The 18108-nt window shown below is 42.3% G+C and overlaps 1 protein-coding gene across 1 annotated transcript in view; it reads right to left on the bottom strand.

Annotated features, from left to right (window-relative positions):
• Positions 1 to 18108, bottom strand: part of FCHSD1 (FCH and double SH3 domains 1) — a 582795-nt gene that overhangs the window by 17629 nt on the left and 547058 nt on the right. Inside the window, exon 17 of the mRNA XM_069654127.1 lies at positions 16053 to 16258. Coding sequence (XP_069510228.1) covers positions 16053 to 16258 — 206 coding nt within the window. The remainder of the gene's footprint in view (positions 1 to 16052; positions 16259 to 18108) is intronic.

Here is an 18108-nt window from a genome sequence, read left to right as displayed (position 1 = left end):
CAAATCATAACCCGGCTCAGTGACAGTAGCCTGGCAGAGGGAGCCAACACTCATGCGCAGCCAGGAGCTTCTGTTTTAAGACAGGAAGAAGCACGCAGCTAACACATTTCCGGTATCTCCGCCTAACATGTCTCAGGAGGACTGTCACCAATTTACATAAATCTACGAGTTAATATTTTACCTCATTCCTCACAAATGTCACTGATTTGAATCGGTAGCCTCTGGCACCAAGAGAGTACATGAAAAGGTACAGCTCGGCAAAGTGCCACCGGGCAGAATAGGCGCGCATCATTTACTCCCCGAAGGAAGAGTTAAGCTTTACTGAAAGACAGCCGCATATGCAGAGCATTTTGGAAAACACACACGTCAGCACTGCCTGTATTAGTGCAGCTTAACAGAGCAGTCATCAAAAGGCGTGTGCAGTGGCGCATAAGGGCGCTCTGGAAGGTCGGACTGTACTTTGCTTCGCAACGTTTCTGGAAAATACATGTATGAACTATAATTGTCTAAAAATAGAATAAGGAACACAATATGCCCTATGCAACACAATAACACTGGAAAACGACGGCAGAAACAGGAATTTTTTGCGTGTGCATATTTCCCGCTTTCCATTTTAATTATTGCATTTTAGGCCAGTACCTCTACTAGACACGGATCAGCCTGGCAACCTGGCAGAGTGTAGGCAATGCATTCTCGCGCATGCGCCTGAAGTGGAAGCACGGCCGATCCGCGAGCGCCTTTCGAGATGGCTTACCCTGTCCACATCAGGTTTCACGTTGACAAAGGCGTCTGTTTCAAAGTGAAAAGATGGCACCGAAGCCATAAGCATATGTGCAAAACATTTGCAGGGGTGGTGCCAGGCATGGGCTTGGGAGGGCTGAAGCCACTCCCCCCCCACTTTGAGCAGCAGGCATCACTCTGCTGTTACGCCCAGACTGGGGCTCAGACCACTAGAACCGGTCACATTTCTCACCTTTACTTAAGCAAATGAAAAAACAGGCATTGAAGTGAAGGCAGAGGACACAAGCCTGCCATGGGCATATAAGTAGACCCCGCACCTCCCATTTTACAGTGAAAGGCTTAACTGCTGGCTCAGCATTTGCATGGTCCATGCTTTCAATCATTACCACCAACTAAAAAAACTTGTATTGGTGTGCATGCAGGGATTGTATGTATGCATGCATGTATGAATGTATGCGTGCATGCATGCGAGGGAGTGTGTAAGTGGGTGCATGTATGCTAGGTGTCACCTATGAATGAATGCAGTATGAATTATGTATGCTGCGTGTGTTAATGAGCGCACAGTCTAAATGTTATGGGTGCTCCTTTGAATGACAAATCAGCTGTGTGGGTGTGTGACTGGTGGGTGAATGTGTCTGAATCTCTGTGTGCATGCACGCTGGGACCTGGTGAGGGGCATTGGAGCATGAACATTATTGGACAAGAGCATGGCATGTTTTACTGCCATTTATGAGCAAAGGAAAGCCAACTTGAGTGTTTTTATGTGATGGTGGGGTTGGAGTGGAGGTTCGGGGGAATACCACAGTGTGGCTGGCCTGGCTGGGTCTTACTGTGGCATGGACTGTTGTACTCACAGTAAGGGCAAAGCCAACATGGTGGTTCTTACATGGGGAGGGCATGTTTCCTTTTTTTGACTTGGCTTTTTATTTTACGTGTGTTAAGGTCAAAGGCAACATAAATATTTTTACATAGGGGGAATATAACATGATGAGTGCAAAATAGGTGTTCTTATATGGCGGAATTTGTGTAATAGGTTATTTATATAATGCTTTCGCCAAAGCGTTGTGCAGAGAACATATTTAAATAAAATGTATCACCAAGCCGAAGTTTGCGCTCATTTAATGAGCTTTATTTATTTATTTATTTATTGCATTTATTGACAGCGCCCAAACCCGTAGGTATCACAGCGCTGGTACAACTTGGTGAGCAGGGGAAACAGAGTACAGTACAGGGTAAGTGAGAGGTAAAAAGGTGCAAAAGCAACATAATAGTACAAGGTCCATTGAGGATGTTAGAGATCAGGGGGGTCACTTTGAAGTATGAAATGCTGAATTGGCCTTGTCAGGACTTGAACCTGCAAATCACAGTCAGATTACAATAGCATGCGCTCAGCCCGCTGAGCTATCTTACCGGCTACCAGCAAAAGCATGTTTTCTTACTGTGGCATTGCAGTTTATTACTGGTGTTAAGGCCAAAGGCAACATAAGTATTCTGACATTGGGGTGGGGGCATTCGTGCAGTCTGCAAGGAAATGTTTTTTTTTTATTGTGGCATGAAATCTTTTTACTGCCGTTAGGGAGAAAATACAACCTGATGAGAGTTCCTATATGGGGAGTGGGGGAATTGTGTAGCCAGCCACGAAATGTTTTCTTACTGTGACATGGCTTTATTTCACTGGCATTACGGCAAAGCCAACAAGAGTATGTTCTTACATGGGGACACTGGCATGTATTGGCAGAGCCAGTATACACATGCTTTGTTATAGTATCCTTACTGGCATTATGGACAAAGCAAACATGAGTATTTTCTTACGTGGGAATAGTGGCATATATAGGTGCACCAGAATAGACATGTGAGAGCACACTCGATATGAGCATGCTTTTTTACACTTGCAGAGTACTGGTATATAGTGGGCAAAGGCATTATGAAAATGTGTTTGAAAATGCTCCTGTGCATTGTTGGTGGCTTGGCATCTAATGGACTTTTTATGTTTTACCCTGAAAAAGTGATTGTAAACTGTGTGTCTTTTACCTAATTTATCACATAAAGTGTACAGAAAAATGCACTATTTTAACCCATTATTTAAAAACTTTCCTCAAGGGGCAACACCCCCTTGATTGGTTCACCCTCTCTCACTACTCTCTGTCCCTCTTGTGTATTTGGCTTGCGGCAGAACAAATGCCCTTTCTTCTTTTGGCCCTTTTTAGTGTGGGTACTAGTACATTAGCTCCAGACTCCACTTCTTACAGAATCATGGCTATGCCTCTGGTGAGTTGGAGTGAAAGATGGATCTAATGGGCCAAAGGAAAGTGTAATATCTACTCAGCTTCCTGGACTTGGGGAGGGGGCGGTAGGAAAGGGGAATTGTGGGTGGGGGGTAATCAGTAGCGCAGTAGGTTTAATGTTCTGTCTCACTAACAGTTTTCAAACTGCAATCCAGCCCCCCAAAACTTTGAGGCTGGCTCGGCCCTGATAGAGGGAGGTCATTAAACACAAATGCAGGCCGCTCAGAATGCCTGTAATACCGCTATATATTGCACAATAAAAAACAGGAGTACACCCAGTCCCAGCATGCCCCAGAAACTGGGACCCGCAAGGTTTCTGACGCAGCTTCTGCTCTGAGAGGGCATATGCACGCCACACACAGATTTGCCTGGTAAAAGCATGTATATCTTGTGACCAACTTCATTGGCTTCACATTGGAACGCCTGATGCTTGCTGAAAGTCCTGCAGCAAAGAGTGCCAAGAAATCACGAAAGAGGCAATAGTGCGTGGTATAAGAACCTTTAACATAACATAACATAACATAACATAACATAATGCTCCGGTTCCTCTGCCTGTTGCTTCTTAATTTTCCATTGGCTTTCCAAAGTGAAGCCAATTGATTGCAAAGTTACTGCAGTCAGCAGTTGCAGGTGATTGTTTGTCTTGGGACCATTTAAGCAGAGAGCGGATACTGTGAGGAAAGGATCCACCTACCTACTACAAGTACGGTGCGATCCACGAAGCGGACCTCAAAGTGATTGCAAAGTGACTGCGGACGGCAGTTGCAGGTGATTGTCTCAGGACCAGTGAAATGGAGAGCGGACACCATGAGGAGAGGCTCCACCTACCTACAACAAGTACTGCGGTATCCGAGAAGTGGACTGTGAAGTGATTGCAAAGTGACTGCAGTCGGCAGTCTGCGGCCCCGGTCAGTGCCAGCAATGAAGCATTATCGTGCTGGACTGCCTCGACGCAAGCAACAAGGTGGGTTAACGGTGGGCAAAAACGTAACCGCTAAGGGGACATATTGAATTGACCTTCATATTTCTCTAGAGCTGTAAGTGATTTCAATCCGGCACACATCCAAGTCACACCCAGCATGTAGTGTGCAAATGAAACCCTTATTTATTTTATCTACAAGTTCAATGTTCTGAACGATATACCACTCATATCACACCCTTCTCCTGAGACCCCCCCCCCGGTCACACTGAACCATGAATCAGGCTAGTTAGCGAAGGTAAATATTTATTTATGTATATAGAATTTAAATCACAATATCTTTTAATAGGTAAACAACAATCACCAATGGGGTGACAGCACTGAGTAATATCTTTAATACACTAGGAATCAAGTAATGAGCACAAAAATAAATGCAGCACAGAAAAGAATACTTTTGTGTTGGTTTGGACAGATGGCACTCTGGTTAGGGGATCCCCCTGCAACACCCCTCAATCCCCCAATAGGCAATTAAATAGATGTGAGGAGAGAGCAGGTATTCAGGAATAACACAAATCAAACAGAATATCACTCCCACCTTCCCCCTTCAAACACAAGAGAAAAACGGAATTGACTTTTCAGGTGTCAATGGCTTTGAAATTGTCTTTGTAATTGGATGAGCAAAAAAAAAAATGTGGTCAAAAATAATAAATTCCTACGGGAGCCGCTTTGAACAGTTGCACACAATCACAAGCAATGATTTAGTCAAAAGAAAGAATTTGAAATCTCAAAGCCAAATTAGGAAACAATTTAAAGCTACTTTACACGTGTAAAATTTCTCAGAATGTCAAATCACTGCAAACCTTTCCTTGCACGATATTCACTATAACAGGTGAATCGCACTGCGGTTTTGGGTTCTATGGATAGCTAAGGTTGTTGGGTACAAGTAGGAGTTGAAATTTCGCTTCTATCATAAAAACCAAGGGAGTTATAGAGGTTTTAATAAGAGTCGTTTTTGAAGAATAGGCGCGAGAATGGAAAACAGAAATGCACTTTTGAAAATGACAGATGGGTTTGATTACACTAGATTAGGACTATGAAAAAGCGAATGCCACAGATGGATCTTACAGTCACGTGATCAGCGTAACCCGCCTGTTGTGGATACTCTACTTCTTCCGGGGATTTCCTTTTCTTAATCAAATCAATAAGAAGTTAGGGTTTAATAACACAGATGAGAAAAGAGTCAGCACAAAGATAGTTCTAGCAATACTGTGGTTCTGAATTAAAGATGGGGTGGGTTTGAGATTGGGATCATACAATGCAGATATAATGTGGGTCACTGTTCTTCCTATTAATACTCACAGAATAACTTATTAAATTGGACCGTCAGTTCAGGTCATTGTTTGGATCTGTCAAGGAAGAACCGCACATCAGGTGCGGGACTGGATCTGCTAGGCTGGTCACTGGATTTGCACAGGATCTGCCCTCCTTGTTTGTGGGTATTTCAATCGGCTGGATTGCGAGTTCCTTAGGCAAGCCTTGTGGTAGCATGCCAGAGAATTTTAGGATACTAGTTCAAAAGGCCTTCTCACACCACAGCAATTTACTGGGTTGCAAGAATAAGTTTGAGGATTTAGGCCTTGCTGAAATCACTAGTTCTCTACTGCTTTGCAAGAGTCTTGGCATCTGGATCTGGAAGGATGTTAAAGGCTGGATGTAAAATGCTGGCTCAGAGTGCTTCGCCGGAATCAGGAAAGTGAGTGCATCAGCGAGTCCCTTTGTGTTGTCAGCTGTCTCTATTTATCCTTTCAAATGACATCACAAAATGGGTGTATGGGCCAGCTTAGCTAAACTTGCCCCTGTGAGCTGGGATTGGATCAAAACCTCATCTCTGCCTTGCAACTGAGTGATTGGATGAAGGCCGGATGATGTCACATTTTATGTTTGCTTTACAGTCCTTAGAAACCTCTCTTGAACAACTGGTCTCAAAATCCAATTTTCTCCTAAATACATATTTCTACATTGGTCCCCTTTACACAAATCACACCCAAAGATTCCATATTTTATGTAGTAGCTGTTCCTCAAAATCCCACAGCTGTGGGATCTTGTTTCACCTTTCTACAAAATGTTGTCCTTTTTGCCATGAATATATTTTCCAAACTTTCTGCAACTTTCCACAAATGTGTGTGTTTTCCATAGGGATGTGTGTGTGAAGTTTTACAATTTTAGCAGTAACACAGTTCACATAAAACCACGTATATTGCCATTCCTGTCCAGAACATGTTACCACCTCTTGAAACGTGCAGCCAAAAAGTAGACTAGCAGATCTGTCCTTTGTATATTTTTCATCACTTTGAATCACAAGTTAGTCTTTAAAAACTGTTCATTGTTCATGCTTAACAGCAAATGGTCCGCCCACTTGTCTCTCCCTGCAGTCCAGGAGCAGCCCACTCCCTTGGGGAGTTCCTTCCAGGAGCAGTTTATGACCCCTTTCACACCTTCATTTCCTGGGCTGAAGCTCTGCCATTGTTCATTCTCTTTCTGTAGACAAAAGTCTGGGCTAACCCACAATGAGAAGAAACCTGCTTTTCCACTTCCAAACGGTTGCAGCACAGCCAATTTATTCTTAATTAAAAATCCAGCAAAAACCAAACTTGTTGCATCAAATCACATAAGTACATTACTTTCTTAGCTTTAAATCTGTGTGATCAAAAACACAACTAAGATCTGTATTCCTTTTAGAAACAATCATTTTATGTTTGCTAATCCAGCCAACTTTTAGTTTAAATACTTTGAAGTTTCATCAGGAGCTCATCTGACAGCTGTCATTCACATGTAGCCCAGGGTACTGCACCCAGATTTTGACAGGGGCTGTCAGTTTACAGACAATGCAGTTTTTCTGAAGAAATATTTTGCTCTTTACATTTAGAACTTTGTACATTTGCAAGTCTTCATTAGATTACATGAATTTTAGCCCCAAGCAAGATTTTGCATGTTTGAGAAGTGTTGTGTATAGGCATTTTGGGAGTTTTTAGCAACAAAGCAGATGTCATTTTCTGCAGTGTGTGCTCTATCCTACCACACATGCAACATGGGTGGCAGGTTGTGCATCCATCTTTTTGTGTGTTTAAGAACGCGTTTTTTGTAGGTTTTTGGCACACACAAGAGTTTTGCCGCCATTGTTGCTGTTTCTTGCACCATAGCTATCAGAGTGATGCCGCATAGCACCGCAGAGTGGGTCAATAATCCCACAGACCTAGAGTGTGCCCGCGTACTGACGGAGTGGGGAGTGGTCCCTGAGATGTTTTGGTTGCAAAAGTGGCAGTATACTAGAAAGATTGTTACATCTGGGAAACGCTTAATGCTTTCTCTATGAGGTGGAAAAACAACCGATACCAATTGAGGCATGAAGGCCTAAGGGCCCCGGCTGAGGAGGTGGAAATGATTTCACCTCATACGAGTAAAGTACCTGGCAATCAAAACCAAGGGAAAATAACTGATTTCTTTAAACAACCTATTAAAACGTACAGCAAGGCATTACAAGATGGCAATATGGTATTCGATCTTTCAATGGTGGAGGTGGTGGAGTCCTTGGACAGCATCTGTGATATTTCGGGGCCGGTACTCACTGAAATTGAACACAGACTAAGACTGTCTCTTATAAATGTGTGTACTAGCCTTGAAAAGGAAATTGCTGTTACGGAAAAAGCAAATGAGAGATTGAGCATGTCTCCAGACAAATTCAAGACTTAGGTTGGCAACAATATCTCGTTTATGATTAATCATGGACTTGGAATCTCCCATTGAAGCGGAACCGCTTTTCCTTGCCTTTTTAAGGAGATGTTTCTTCAAGCAAATATCTGTTTGAGTCAAATATGACCTGGTTAGCAGCTCTGAACATAGTATTACAATCCTTCTATAAGACTTTATGATACAGTGGTGCAAGAAGTCAGAACGAATTCTGCTACCTTCAAGAAAATTCACACCCTCCTACTGACAGGATCGTATCATTGGTCAGAACCGGCTTTAGTATCCGACACACTAAGGATAGTGAGAGTCAGCAACCAGGGGCCAAAGGAAGAGGATGCCTCAGTTTTAATACGGCGGCCCAAGTATCCACTGTGTCAGAAGGAATCTAGGATGGAAAATGGTCCAGATCGCGCGAGACAGGTTAATGCTACATTGTTTCCAGAGAAAAAGTTGAAAAATATGAAAGGGCCTCCACACAATACAAGGCTTGAGGAAATTTCTCTGGAAAATAATAACCGCATAAAGAAAAATGCGCTCTGAGTGTAATGTATTCGAGGCGCGTGATCAACCTACAGACCTAGGGTCTAAGAGTCAGGATGATCAAGTGAGAGATGAGCCAGCAACGAGTATGGAGGCAGCGATTCAGAATAACTCATCGCAGGCCAAAAGGCAATGGGATCAGATGACATTACATTTGTGCATTTGCTTGATAAATCCTGTAAGAGATATTCAATTCAACACTACAGCTAAGTCAACGCCTAGTCTGGAATACTGAATGAAAACCCTTATTGATATAACTTTATGTCCAGTTCATGAGTTCTGGATGACTACCCCTGTATAACACCCCTCTCTTAGAATCCCCCTGACCCCACTGAGCCAAGAAGTAGGTTTCTTTTGCAAATTTAAAAGATTTATTTGAAAAAATTAAACAATTTATAGATATATCACACTTTGATAATACATTAATAATTGATAGCACACTTAGGCATATGAGCAGTAATCAGCAATAAGCAATCCTACAATAGCACAGTTCTGGTGACTTATGACTAGGAACAGGAACAGGGGAATACAGTATCAGAGAATGCTTTATGGTTTCAATGAATTGCACAGATGAAAAAGAATGCAGCACAGAAATTGACTTGATAGGACTTCACTAAAAGACAATGTAATCACTTTTCTTTGAAAATTCACCCCCCCCCCTTTATGCAATATAAGGAGATGGAAAGGAGAGCACACAGTTCTCAGGAATGCAATCAATACAATACGAAATTCAGTTCCCCCCAGCAAGCTTAGAGGAAAACAGGTCAGAGTTTTAAACACAGGCCCAAAATGCTTTGGAATGTGGTGGCAAGGAAGTGAAATGCGCCAAAAATGCCTTTAATTCCCTCTAGAGGTTCAGGGTAGGTGATGGCTACTTTATATTGTTCAGGCTCGGGTTAGCAATGCTCTATGGATGATTAGCAGATTGCAAACAAATTTTTTTAACGGAAGGCAAGCAGCTGCAGATTTTTACACGTGACTGAAATCAGGTCAAATCGCGAATCGCGGTAAATATTTCCGAGTGCGTGTCTCGCGATTACAGAACATCCATAAGGAGTAGCACTATCGTGTTGGATATTTTGGAAAGCTTAGAATCTCAGCTTCAAAATGAAAGTTAAATTTCGTTCCTAGCCCAAACGGTTCCGGAGTTATGAACGATTTAGTAAAGGTAGATTTTCAGATTTAAAACAACTCAAAATGACAAGTGACAGCGTGCAACTTTGGAATTACAGATGACAGCTCGCAGCTTAAGAATGACAGGTGACAGGATCTCTAGGAGACAGTTCTACTTAAGTTAAAATAGCTTGCATTAGATTATTTTAACTAAGGGATAGGTTCTGCACAGTTCTGCTAGGTACTGACAATATAATTTTAAAAGGAATGGGCCTCCCCACGGATCTGGTCAGGTTTTGGACTGGACTCCGGTTCTGGTCTCGGCACTTCACAATGATCTGGGTCAGCTCTCTGGTTCTGCTAACAGCGGTCTGGGTCACTCTGGATCTCTGGCCTCTGGTTCTGGATACTGCTCTGCTTTCTCTGGGTACAGCACTGCTTCTGGATCTTTCTGCACAGCTTTCTCTGGACCCAGCGCTGATCTGCACGGCTCCTGGATGCTGCTACCGCTGTTAGGTCTGCTGGATGCTGAGGCCTACTGAGAAGAGTTCTCAGTTTGTGGGTTTAGGCCCTTGCTTTGAGTTCTGAATCAGGTTCTTTGGAGTTTTAAAGTCTAAGTGAATCTGGGATCTTCTGGATGTTGTATGGTCCGGCAGAGTGCGTTGCGGCAACTGGATTTGAATGTCCCTACCTGTCCCAGCAGTCTCTTTTTATGTGTTTTGAAAGTGGGTGGAGAGGCTAGCTTTCTAGGCCCAACCCCTTCAGAGTTCTGATAGGTTGGAGAATTCTTTGCGTTCTCACTGGAGAGCAGGATTGTGTGTCAGAATGATGTCATTTAATGGCTTGCAGAAAGGACACTCCCCTGTCAAATTACACACAATCTATATTTGACCTAAAGACATATTTCATAGATACACAGTGGTTTGAAATTACATGCACCCATCACATATCACATGAGGTATACCCTGTTCAAACTCTGCTCTTCCTGGGGGCTTGCATTCAGAAATGGCAACATTTGGTGCTTTTTAGTGGGTTTTGCAACATCAGATTTTTCTCCAGATTTATACACATGTACACGGCCTGTCCATACATACTCCAGTAAACTCCCATGTCTCTAGCTTAAACACAGAGTCTGTAGTATACATAAATAGCAGGGTTTTGCCCCAGAACATCACACAAATTCCCAACGCGTCTTAAAACGTGCACAGAAAAATCACAAGAATTATGGTATCATTTAAATAATTTTGACAAGTCCGCACCATGAGTTATATATCTTTCTTAAAATCATATTCTGGCCAACTGGGGTGCGTCTTCCCAGGTCACATGGTGGAGAAACCAGTTTATCCAGTTTCTGCCAAGCTCAGAGACCCTGCCCCTCCCAGCTTCTGCCAAGAGGAAGCTATTTTACGGTCCCCCTAATAAACCATCTGCCTGGGCCCTGGAAGGCCCATTGTTCAAGAGGAAGCCATTTATGGCCTCCCCCCAATAAACCCTCTGCCTGGGCCCAGGACAGGCCTTTGTTCAACTCCCTGTAGCTGCTCCACCCCTAATCTAATCAGAGAGGTGACAACTCCTTTTGGCAAGGGGAAGAGTGGCTGAGCAGGTTTTAACTCCTGTGGGGGTAGATGTCAGGCAGAATTCAGTTCCTTAAGCCAGGCCCCAGCTAATGTCACTTCTAGTTACCCAGTTTTCCGCATTCAAATAAACTAACATTTTTTACACATGCAGCTAGAATGCTGATTCTAAGTTCAAAACTATGACATTTTAACAGTTACAAACTATGTGACACTCAAAAGTAGGTCACTCAGTTAATTTAAACATTTCGATTTTGGTGGTTTTAATCCAGTTTCAGTTAGGCTGCTGACATGCATAGCTCAGCCAGTTTTGTTATGAACATTGTTTTGGGCTCTTCATCTTCCCAGATTTAGTATGCACACATACTTCATACTGCCAGATGTCCGCTGGTGTTCAGTGAGATTTTTGGATGTGTTGCAATGTTTGAAAATAGGCATTTTGAGCTGGCATTCAGAGCAACAAAAGGTGATTTTAAAGTGCGGTTTTTCCTTTGGCACACATTTCACTCATGGCACCCCAGCCCATCCTGCTCGCACTGGTGGGTGGCAAGTTAGGCAACCATTTTAGTGTGCACAAACTGCGTGGTTCTCCTGGATTTTGGCGCACATGTGGGCTTTTTGGCCATCTTGGATTTTCTAAGCCCACAGCACCAAATGTTGCAGCATGATAGCTCAAACGTGGGTCAGGACCCCCAACAATCCTATAAAGGGAAATGCAGGGTTCATTTTGCTTCCAAAATAATTGAGAAGCTAGTATATGACCATCAGGAAGACATCGTTTTTTAGGGTTTTGAAAGCTATTATGCTCACTGCGCAGAGAATCAGAAAGACCACCCCTGGAAAAATATGACAGTGACTTGCGATTTTGAGGCATTATAATAGTGAACAAATCTCAATGGGCTGGGAATGGCTCGCTACAGCCTTACCAGCAAATTCAGTCCATAGACCAGGGTTCTAAAACCAGTTGGATATCTATTATAAGTTGGAATACACAAGGGCATAGCTCCTTTATTCAGGGTAATGATTTGTCAACTTGTGACTTTATCTACAAGAGAAGTGGCTACTTGAAAACCTTGGATGGATTTAATGTGAACTACAAACTGGCAAAAAGAGGCCAGTGAGTTCGGCCAATGGGAGGGCTGCTAATGGCAGCCAAGATCAGCAAAAATCGATCTATTTGAAACTGGAAGTGTAATTCGAAGGTCCTGCTAGTGACAGAAATGCTTAACGGCAATGACAATTAGGACACTCACACTTTATTATTTAACATTTACTTCAATCCGGTCCTAGTCGATATAGGAATACTACTAGATGAGATCGAAAATATATTGTTAAAGTGGTAATTGATGCACAAAGAGTGTCTGGTTATAGTAGCGGGTGATTTCAATTGTGAATGTGACATCATGAAGTGGGAGGGGGGATATGTTTGATGAAACAAAATGTATGTTGGCATTTACTCCGGTGGTCTGGCGAAGAGGAGTGCATATGGGACACTTTGGTCAGCTTTCCTGTCCAGATGGCGCTTTCTACAGACATTTCTTCTTTGATGGCCAGTGGGAGAAAGTGCCAACCTGACACAACCTGGTGGCAGCATCTACCATCGATTATATATATTCACTAAGAATGTAAACATTGGGGATGATTGTTTGTTCGAGGAACAGCACTCAAATCTCAGTGACCATGCAATGTTATACGTTAGTTTTACTAAGGCAGGGAAAAAGTCCTCAACAACAGCAGGTCCACAACTTCCTGTGGTGTCTGGGAAAGGGAATAGACTTGGGCAACTTGCCAATAGTGATAAAGCTAATACATGATTAAGAATGTGGTGGGATTCCGTTCCTGACACTGAGAAAGATGCATTTACTTCTCTAAAACTTTTCAGTGTTATTATCTAAGTTGGGACATCCTATTATTAAAGAAAATTTGCCTTTAGGTATTCCTTTTCTGGATGGCCACAGGAAGTCGTTAGGTAAAGAAATCAAGGAGAAAAAGTCTGAAGTATGGAAATTGATTAAAATGTTGACTAAAGGGAAGGACTCTCTAAATAGAGAAGGCATGAGTAAGAGGAAAAGGGAGGTGGAGATGGTATTCCAGAGATGGTTAAAGGCGCATTGAGTTTCAAAATATATTGAGAATAATCCACTATTATTCAAGGAGTTAATATCCAAAGATATGAGTATGACTCCAACGAAGCTCAAATGAGTGTACACACTTATTGTCTAGTTGAAGATGTTTGGGTCACTTACATTACACAGACACTTAGAGCTAATGGGACTCATTATGCTGAGGTGGCAAGAAGAGTATTATCAGTCTGCAATTGGAGCCACTCATTTGATAAATGTGACATTGAGATGGTAATTAAGAAATTGAATAATTCCAGAGCTACTGGATCAGATGGAATTGCCAATAGAACTTTTAAAGGAGATGTGGCATTATGGGCAGATATTTTATATCGATTTTTCAACCAAATTTCCAATGAAGAATATTGTCCCACGACTTGGCACCAAGCAATATTGGTGCCGATATTTAAAAGGGGAAATCAAGTGGATCCGGCAAGTTATCGCCCAGTGGCCTTGTTAGACTCATGCTCAAAAATCTTTACTATGTTGGCCCTAAAAGAGTTAATTGACTTGGGTGAATCATTCAAGTGACTCAGTCCACTGCAGACTGTGTTTAGGAAGGGAGTGGGAACTTTAACTAGTGCTGTAGCACTGGATACCTGTATATCAGACATAGGTGGTTAATTTGGCAAATCACTAAATATAGCTGCAATTGATCTATCAGCAGCATTCAATAACATCAACATCTCTCTTCTCTGGCAGAAGTTAAATAAGTGGGGTATTAACCAAAGCCTGATAAGGATGATTCAGTTATTATATACTGGAAATTCAGTGAAAGTCAGGTTAAATACCTTGGACGATCTATCAAGAGATATTCCAATAGCGAAGGGTGTGCATCAGAGATGTGTCTTGGCCCATACTCTTTTTAATGTGCATCTTTCTAATCAATGGGAGGACAGTAATCAATGGCTAAGCCATGCCCCGAAATGGTCTGGGCTGAAGGTGAATATTATAGTCTATGCAGATGATCTTGTAATGGTAGATTAAACTCTGGGGGGACTCCAACCTGTTTTGGATGGGGTTGGGGGATACCAGAATGCTAATGATTTGATGATTAATCCTTTGAAATCCTATATTATGCATTGCACTACGAGCTTAAAGAAAAAATCATACATATGGAGACTGAACACGATTCCTATGACTAAGTTGAACTCAATAGGTTACCTGGGTTATACCATAACAACTAATTCCAAAATGGAGATTCATAAAGAAAGAATGAAAGAAAAGACATGATCTTGTATTTTGTTGATGCAGGTGCTTAGACAGAAGTTGTGTGCATATTCTCTGGTCCCATTAATAGAGTATTATAATTTAAGGTGGCAGCCATGATCTTGTATGGCTGTGAATTAGTCACATTTAAGAACATGACATTTTTGGATTCCTTGGAAGGAAAAATATGGAAATCAGTTCTGTCCCTTCCTAAATCACTTTCAATACGCCCGATTACTTTAGAGCTAGGCCGGCATCCTGGTGGGCACAATATGTAAAAGAAGTTTAGCTTACTTAAACAAATTAAAGCAGGCTGAAAAACCTGCGTTGAGGGCCTAGCTGTATGAATGTTTATTGAGATCTCTGGCTGCATGTCCATTTTTAGTGCAATTGAGATGCTAAGTTTCCCAATGGCTTACTGAGTGTGATGGGTCGGAATCTGACTATATGAGGAAGAAAAAATAAGGTATTGGTACAAAAGGTCACATTTTGGAGATCTGGATAGGTTGAAACTGCATAAAGAGGAAAACAGTACCATCTGCCTCTAACGAGTTTAAGATCATACTTGGTCAAATTCCCATCTCAAAAACAGAGATTAGTATTGGAAATGTCATCTAAACTGCCTTCCTACACTAGAGGTCATTGGTCCAAAATAAAATCTGCCTACAGAACAGAGATGTTGTCGTATGTTTGGGTTGGCTCATTTAGTATTGGAATGCCCCACATTTGCGAAGGAGAGAATCATGCACCTGGGTCCATTTGTATGTTCTATATCCCAGGTTTTGACTAATTGCTTATGGGGCTGGCTGATGTTAATCTCGAACCAGGCCTTAATTTGAGCTCTGACTAAATTATTTATAAAGAATTATTTCGAGCTTAAAAGGGCTATGATTCAAGGCGGAGTAGAATGGCAGGAGATCTGGGAAAATTAGTGTGGTTGATGAGGAAAGGGGGGAGAATTTATCTCAACAAAATGGGGATGCTGGGATTTCTTCTTCTTTCTGATTTTTCTTATGATGTGTTTTATTTATGAATGTGTCTTTTTACATTTCTTTTATTCAGTTGTTTATGTCTATGTAATGTTAAGAAGAGTGTAAAAATGTGTAATGTAAACTGAAAACACTTTGGGCCTAATTCAGAGAAGTTTTTTATAATGGAAAACCCCCATTGGAAAATGCTATGTGAATTAAGCCCTTTGTGTTCGTAATTAAAAAAAATATGAATACTGTTAAATTGTAAAAGAAAAGTGAAGCCAATGAAGTCCTACATATCAGAGTAGATGCCTGTTCCAGAGCTATATTTTACTGGATGTAGGGCCAGATCCAGTGGTGGAAGTGTACGAAAAGAAGTAGTGGAACTCTGTTCCCTGCTGGCCTGTCCCCATTCCCCACAAACCCCATCGCCACGCTACCCACACGCACAAAACAAGCTCCTAAACAAATGTGCCTGCTGGTTCGGGAACGTTTAGTGCAGTGCACTGAAGTGAAAGTTTCAACTTCTTCCTACACTTGTATTTTTTAAAACGAAACCATTCCGGAACGATTTCTTTTTAAAATAAAAGCATAGGAACAGTAAAACTTAATTTGAAAAAGTAGAGGAGCATTGCTCCCGCCCCCTTCAATCACTGGTCAGATCTACTTTACATGCACTGTGGTTCAAGACTTGAGCAATGTTTTCTTAAAGGGTATTTAGCTGTCTTCCCTAGCATCTCCCTGGTGATCACTGCTCAAGATTCCAAACAGAGTGCACAAGGCAACTGTAAACATTCATAGGGGCCTACACAAAGTTTAATTTTGTGCCATACCTGCATTGGATCCGGCCCATCGCCCAACAGCTCTTCAACCACCAACGAAGGGAATACACCGATGCGGCCGTTGAATTCTCCCTTCCAGAACCCGTCGTCCACACCATCCTCCTCCTTCTGAAGGACTCGGATGATGGAACCCTCTGGGAAAGTTAGTTCCTCTGTGCTCTGCCCCTCGTAATCATACAGAGCCCGTGCCAGGCACCCTGTGGAAGAAGGGCACTGATCAGCAGATAGCAAAACAAGAGCATTCATTTTCCAGTTTTTCTTCTGATTTGCAAAGTCGGCCCTATACTACCATGGGACATGTGTTGTTCAAAAAGGCCCCCGGAAGTCGGGCACCAAAGTTCTACATTGTGATTGTGTCGCCCCTGCAATTCAGTCGTCCCTGCAATTTGCAAAGATACATAAATGCATTCCAAGTGATACTCCCGGCACCACATAACCCCATGCAGCCCCGCATTAGGATTTCCCACACACAATTATGAAACGATTAATGCACATTTTCACTGAGGAATTGCAACTTTTTGCTTTCAAGGTTCTAAATAAAGGCTTGGTATAAAATGACAATCTCATCAGTGCATCCCTTTAAAAGGTACCCATTAAGTGAAGGACAGACATCTCTCGAGGTTGTTCAAGATTCACAGATGCATGTCGCTCTATTTGGGACTTCTCGGTGTGATGTCGTTGGAGCGGGTTAGCCAACACCAAATAACATCTTGTTTTGATAAACGACAGACAGCAGAATAGGATTGTTAAACTACTTTAGTTATTTTATCTGGGAAGATTTTAGAAGACCTGTACTTTTCTCCACTGCCGCTAGTGTGGAAACCAGCAGCATTTTATAGTTTTTCATAGGCCCCTGGATATACATTATGCACAGGCAGAGCCCACCCACAGCAATAAGCTCGGAGGTTATGGGTGGAAGTTCTAAGGAGGAAGAAAGCCGTGGCGCTTTGGTGTAAGCATGCCCAGTGACTCATGAGACATCAACAACGAAGGCAACCGGATTGAGGCTCGCGTGAGTGCTCGTCAGTAGTGCGAGGCCGTTACATATGATAAGATCTGCAGCAGGGCCAAGAGGACAGGTCTAGCGTGGAGCTGTAAAGCCATGCATCTTAAGGCCGGGGGATGTTTTGTAAGAAGCTCATTGTTAATGTAACCAACTCAATGTGCCTTATTGACTCTGCATTAACCCAATTGTCTAAACACTATGAAAACACTGTTGATTTTCCGCTCAGGTGCCTCATTTTTGGGACAGGGATATATGCTGCTGAATTCCCTGTCCATTTTTGCACAGCTGTACAGAAATAAGCCCGACTCTACCTTTGCTGACTGGGTTGGTAACTGTTTTTGTTGCTGGAGTATCAATAGTTGGTGTTGTTGTGCCTCAGATTCCTGATGCCCAGCTGAGACAGTAATAGCGGTAGCAAACCGCTTCCCACCAAACCCATGTGCCCACAACTATAGCTAAAACTATAGCTTATTGATACCTTTAAATGGGGGTGTAAAAGGAGGGAATGCCCATGAACATTGATGTTCCTTCTTGGGCTGCACGGAAGCCTGTCTTATTTATGAAAAACAAGCAGCATTTATTTATTTATTGTTTGCTTGATATACTATAGGAAATACTGTTTCAAAGCACCTACCGGGCAAGGGAGGCAGCAGGAGTGGGAAATACATTAAAATACACAATACTTAAGAGCAGTGGGGGGAAAAGGAAAAGAGGACGAACCTACTATGCCTTGTGAGCATTCAGAACGACTTGGAGATTCAGTGGGAAGATGTGAGCTAAAATAACACAACAGGTGTTCTAAAGGGATAAAAACCACGATACACAACGCAGGGTTTGTAATCCAGAAACAAGAGAGGGATAAAACATTAAAAGAGAACACATTTTAGAAAGGAGTTGAGGGCGGAAGCCAGTAGTAAAATCCCTTCCAGAGAACTATTTATACATGAAAAACGCCCAAAACACACTCATGAATGAACAGAAGCAGGACAGTGGCATTAGAGTGACTCTCCACAAAGAAAACAAATATCCTCAATGTTGTTA

This window comes from Ambystoma mexicanum, chromosome 3q (assembly GCF_040938575.1).
Source record: "Ambystoma mexicanum isolate Mex_15411 chromosome 3q, UKY_AmexF1_1, whole genome shotgun sequence".
In the NCBI taxonomy this organism is placed as follows: domain Eukaryota; kingdom Metazoa; phylum Chordata; class Amphibia; order Caudata; family Ambystomatidae; genus Ambystoma; species Ambystoma mexicanum.
Note: the sequence above shows the minus strand (reverse complement) of the source record. Positions and strands in the feature narration are given on the sequence as shown.